This window comes from Carlito syrichta, unplaced genomic scaffold, assembly GCF_000164805.1.
Source record: "Carlito syrichta isolate Samal-C Ts95f unplaced genomic scaffold, Tarsius_syrichta-2.0.1 Scaffold311678, whole genome shotgun sequence".
In the NCBI taxonomy this organism is placed as follows: Eukaryota; Metazoa; Chordata; class Mammalia; order Primates; family Tarsiidae; genus Carlito; species Carlito syrichta.
In genome coordinates this window covers 346,217-351,856 of record NW_007255774.1, presented here as the reverse complement: position 1 = coordinate 351,856, position 5,640 = coordinate 346,217, and the positions used below count along the sequence as shown (strand labels likewise).

Here is a 5,640-nt window from a genome sequence, read left to right as displayed (position 1 = left end):
TTTTTTGATTTATTGTAGAGATGAGGTCTCGCTGCCCAGGCGGGTCTCGAACCCGCGAGTAGTTATTATCTTAACCACAAACATTATCACCATACCATCACAACAGCACCACACCAGCCAGGCATGGTGGCTCACGCCTGTAATCCCCATACTTTGGGAGGCACAGGTGGGAGGACTGCTTGAGCCCGGGAATTGAGACCAAGCTAGACAATATAGCAAGACCTCATCTCCACAAAAAAACCAGGTGTGGTGGTGCGTGCCTGTAGTCCCACCTACTCGGGAAGCTGAGGCAAGATTGCTTGAACTCAGGAGGGAGGCTGTAGTGGGCCATGAGCATGCCACTGTACTCCAGCCTGGGTGACAAAGTGAGACTCTGACTCAAAAAAAAAAATCCACCAGAGAAAAAATGATCATGTTCTCCAAAGCTGAACTAGAGTTACCTTGGAATCACCCACATCCTGCCTTCTACAAGCACCATCCACTAGGTGCCCACGTGTGCTGATGCGACTGAGCAAGCCGCAAGAGCCTCATGCGCCACGGAATCAGCTCCTCCTCTCCCTCCCCTTCCCAGAGTCGATATGGTCTGCCCTGCAGCCTTACCAAAGACAAAGACTCCGCTTTGCTGAGGATGCCAAGCCAGTGAGGTAGGAAGGTAGCCAGAGTTACTGCAGCCTGCAAAGGAGAGAAGAGGGGTCTGGAAAACGCTTAGAGCCCGCAAGTAGCTTTTTCTCAAATGACATCCCTCTGAATCCCAGGAGCACCTTTATTTGGCTTCCCAAACCCTGCTAAGGCAGCAGTGTCCTCCTCCTAGAGCCCCATAACCTACACTGATCCATCAGCCTCCCCTTTCTGGACACAAGTCACAGGCATGAAGAGAACAACTCCGACCCCTTTGCCTGCCCACCTAACAAAGGACTTCACCCACCTAGGAACCAGCCCTTCCCCCTGGTAATCACTGGACAGAATGGGACTAGCAGAACCTTAAGGAAAAAGAACGCAATTATGTCATTGTTATGTCACAGTGACTGGGTATCTGGCAACTGTGCTTAGTACCACTCTTCCACCACTGGCCCTTGGACTCACCCATCTGCGATGCTGGCTTAGGACAGCGGGTATCCCAGAGTAAAATTCTGTTATCCTAGAAGAAGGAAGAGAAAAAGGGCTTCACTCTCCCAAGGAGCAGCTGCTGGCCAGGAGGTCTTCACACCAGAGACTGTGGTCTACAGAGGGGGGAGCGTGGTTAGGGAAGAAGAGGCCATATCTCACCTCACTGCATGAAAGAAACACAGAGTCCTTGTGAGGAGATGCAGCAACACAGGTGACCTGTCCAGCGTGAGCTGCAAAGGAAAAGGAGAAACATGACAGAGAAGCTGAGGTCTTGCAAGGCAAGCCCAGGCACAGTCACAAGGCAGGAGGGAGGTGTGAGAATGAGTCCTGGCCTCGTGATGCAATTTAGCAAAGTTTGTACAAAAGATTAAAAATTGGCTGGCCATGGTGGCATGCACTTGTAATCCCAGGTACTAGAAAGGGAGGCTGAGGCAGAAGGATTGACTGAACCAAGGAGATCAAGGCTGCTGCAGTGAGCCATGATCATGCCACTGCACGCCAGCTCGGGCAACAGAGTGATACCCAACTCAAAACAAAGGTGGCCGGGCTCGGTGGCTCAGCCTGTAATCCTGCACTTTGGGAGGCTAAGGTGAGTGGATTGCCTGAGCCCGCGGGTTCGAGACCCACCTGGGCAACTTGGCGACACCTCATCTCTATAATACATCAAAAAAAAAAAGATGAAGTCAAACTTTTCTCACAGAAAGTTAAGTCTTACTTGGTCAGTTGGTTTAACAATGCAGATTGATTTTTGCCAGTTAAGCTATTTGGCTGACATTTTGCATAAGTTAAACAAACAATCTGCAAACCCCAAATTTTGACAAACATATGCTTGAAATAAGTGTATAATAAATGACATGGCAGAAAGTACCTCCTTTACAACTACATAAACTTAAAATTGTTCAGATCTTAGCCAGGTGCAGTGGCTCACGCCTGTCATCCCAGCACTTTGGGAAGCGGAGGTGAGAGGACTACCTGAGCCCAGGGGTCTGAGACCAGCCTGGGCAACTTGGCAAGACCTCAACTCTACAATAAATAAAAAAATAAGTTGGGTGTGGTGGTACATGCCTGTAGTTTGAGTTACTTAGAAGGCTGAGGTGGAAGGATCACCTGAGCCCACCAGGTAGAGGCCGTGGTGGCCATGATCATGCCACTGCACTCCAGCCTGGGCAACTCCAACTCAAAAATAAAATAAAACAAAATCTTGTAGATCTCAATTTAAAAATGCATGAGGGGATACAGATTTTCAAAATTGTTTTAGGAGGCCTACACGTAAAAAACTTTGAAGATCACTGCTACGTGTTAGAGGCTATGGAAATCACCTTCTCGAGTGATTTCACCAGACTTTCCAAGGAAGTATGAATGTGAGCCTGCCCTGAAGCAGAATAGGATTAAACCACCTTCCTTAATTCTTTCCTAGCCTTAGGATCCATGGAAAGCCAGAAAAATGACAAGTCAGAAAAAGAATTTATTGTCCACTTGAAAAAAAGCAAAGTTCTGGGACTAGCACCATGGCAGCAAAAGAAGATGAAGAATGCATGGTTCTTCCATCCTCCGAGGATTTGGAATTCAGTGGGGAGAATCAAACACAAACACAAAGTAACGCAAAAGGCTGAATGAGGGAAGTGCTGAAAAAGTCAGCATTAACCAGGACAGCACATCAGATGTCTAAAAAATAAAAGGCAAGTATGGTAGACTTGGGGCACTGGCATTTTAATATTATTGTTCAACTACTTGCAATGACCCTGAAGGTCCAGGATACTGGACCTTGGCCATGAGTTTGTGATTTTTTTTCTGGCATATAACTGAACCATGAACTCCGAAGTTAGAAATGGCAGAGAAAGGTGCTTAGCCAATGAGAGAACCACGGTGATCACCCAGCATCTAAATCTCAGAGCCACACACACGTTAAGGCTCTAGACATTATCTTCCCAAAGAATGCCTCCCAAAATAAAGTCAACTGCTAGTGCTGTCAATGAAAACAAGCAGAAAGGAAAAAGGAACATTAAAGAAAGTGATGATTCTCACCAGAAAATTGACATTTTACGGAGGTGAATATCAAAAGTTTAAGATTTGAAAATCTCAGGGCTTCTTCCCGCAGAATGTCAAGTACTTGGCATGCGCTTGAAGAAGAAATGACAATGAAAGGGCCTGAGTGTCATGACAAGAAAATGGAATTTTAATTCACAGGCCACAAGAAACAAACGAAAGACCAAAAGAGACAAAGGTGAGGGGAGCGGTGAGGGCCACTGTTGGTGCGAGGCCAAGCCTGAAAGTGAATGGGACATGAGCGATGGACAGGAAGGGGCCAGACGATGTGGAAAAAGACTCAAAAGCACCTGCTGACTGGCCGATGGTGGGGAAGCAGGAGTAGATGAAGACTGAGAATTCGAGCCCTGTGTACAAGGTGATGAGCCATCAACAGAAACAGGGAAACTGAGAAAAGGACAAGGGGTAGATTTTGGAGACTAACTATCGTTTTAGAAGAAAACTACAAGACAGGAAAACATAGAAGTGCTGCTCCTAAGATCCAAGCAAAGTTCAAAGAGTTTAGAGGGGAGAATGAAAACAACATAACGCCAGGGATGAAGAGTACTCACCTCGGTATGAATTCAGTACCATCTGCTGAGCAAGGTCCCAAACCTTGATGCTAAGAAGCAAAGGAATCACACACTTAATCTTGACCAACATAAAAAAGTGTTCAAACGGGCTGGGCATGGTGGCTCCCCTCTGTAATACCAGTACTTAGGGAGGCTTGGGTGGCAGGATTGCTTGAGCCCAGGAGTTCGAGACCAGCCTGGGCGACACAGCAAGACCTTGTCTCTACAAAAATAAAAATTTTTTAAATAGCTAGGCATGCTGGCATGCACCTGTAGTACCAGCTACTCTGAAGGCCGAGGCAGAAGGATCACCTGAACCCAGGTGAGGCTTCAGTGAGCCATAATCAGGCCACTGCACTCCAGCCTGGGCGGCAGAGTGAGACCCCAACTCAAAACAAATAAAAGTGGTCAAACAAGAACGTCCTTTAACCAAAATGCCTCATGTCTTTACTTCCTGACTCTGGCTGGTCTCCTTACAAGGGGTTGTGAAATCTCTAAAGAAACCTCATAGACATCTTATAATAATTAGTAGCTGGGTTCTTATAACGAGCCCAAACGTTACTTAATGATGTTAACAGGACAGTGAGGACACCCAAAAGAGGCCTAGAGGCAGAAGCAACAAGAACAGGGACCCACCAGAAGTCTTTGCTACCGCTGACAGCTTGTGTGCCAGAGCTCAGGACGCTGACTGTAGACACAATGTCGTCATGCTCATATTTGCAGAACTTGCTGACAATAAGTGTCTCATTCTCATCCAGCTCCCACAGTTCCACAGCACCTATTGGGGGTGGGGTGGGGGGAGAGTAAGGCAAACATAAGCTCAGATTATTCCAAGACAGTAATTCACTTCTAGAATTCAAGGAGTCATCATCCCTAAACTAACGAAGTTATTCCCATAAAACCAAAGTCGACATCATTAGAGGTTTAGTTAACTTCCAGGCCTTTTGCTCTTGTTTCGCTACTGTTTTCCTAATGACAACCCAGACAATTAGGTGGGGAAAACTTCTAGAAAAAAGACAGGGAAAGCAAAAACCGCCTGTCAAATCCACTATTCTGTTTCTAGTGACAGAACACTGGAAAATCAGTTCCTAGGGGACAAGGATGAAGTCTCCACAATTATCCAAGCAGCACACAGTCCAGTGATAGTAATCTTCCTAATTATTTGACCACCAATAAGTATTTGCTGAACTACTTAAATAAATGTTTTGCAGAATCTTAAAAAAAAACTATGTTCAATTATTGAACATCTTGCACAGTGACTGGCTAAGTATAGAAAACCCACCGAAGGCTGTCTTGAACATACAATGTTCAAGTTCAACTGTCAGAGAGGTTCAATCTTTTAAAAAGCAGGGCTTTTAAACTTCCATGCAACGTCTGCCAACTTCCAAATTCTGGATTTTCTAAAATGCCAAAGCCTCTATTGCTGACCCTGACGTCCAACGTAAAGAAAGCAGAACGAAAGCAATGAAGAAAATGCAAAAAAAAAATAGGAAGAGACAGGTCGCACCGATTGACTTCAGCATCATCTTTAAAATCAGTAACACCTCTGGTCTGGTCTGCAGGGGTGAGGGGGTAGGTTACACAGAAGAAAAATGGTTCCCATCCATTTCTTAATTTTGCCACGGATTTCTCTAGGAGATTCCTTCAGGCTCTTTAGAATTCGGGAAAGGCTCTCCCCCATCTACCCAGAGTTTTCAGCCCCGCCTCCACCTCTCATTCACCCGGGGGGATGAGGGGGGAAGTGACTCACCTGAATCGGAAGCCACCAGGATGCCTCGGTCCCCTACCCAAGTGAGGTCGGCCACTCCGGCCTCCGTCTGGACCCCGGCGGAGCAGAAGCCTTCGTTGGGGGCGGCGCAAGGGTCCTTAAAAAGCCAGAGGGAGCCGGCCCAGCAGCGGCCGCTCAGACTGGAGGCCCCGAGCAGAAGCGCCCCAT

General features: G+C 46.8%; 1 protein-coding gene across 4 annotated transcripts in view; it reads right to left on the bottom strand.

The window, feature by feature from the left end:
* The window catches only part of WDR77 (WD repeat domain 77), an 8,563-nt gene that overhangs the window by 2,659 nt on the left and 264 nt on the right, over window positions 1-5,640 (bottom strand). For 3 of the 4 annotated variants that reach the window (XM_021717995.1, XM_008068924.2, XM_021717996.1), the window contains exons 2-7: window positions 5,455-5,640; window positions 4,341-4,482; window positions 3,705-3,754; window positions 1,267-1,337; window positions 1,084-1,138; window positions 601-672 (exon numbers count right to left, since the gene is read on the bottom strand). In XM_021717995.1, coding sequence (XP_021573670.1) covers window positions 601-672; window positions 1,084-1,138; window positions 1,267-1,337; window positions 3,705-3,754; window positions 4,341-4,482; window positions 5,455-5,640 — 576 coding nt within the window. The remainder of the gene's footprint in view (window positions 1-600; window positions 673-1,083; window positions 1,139-1,266; window positions 1,338-3,704; window positions 3,755-4,340; window positions 4,483-5,454) is intronic. The other variant, XM_021717997.1, reaches the window with a different exon arrangement.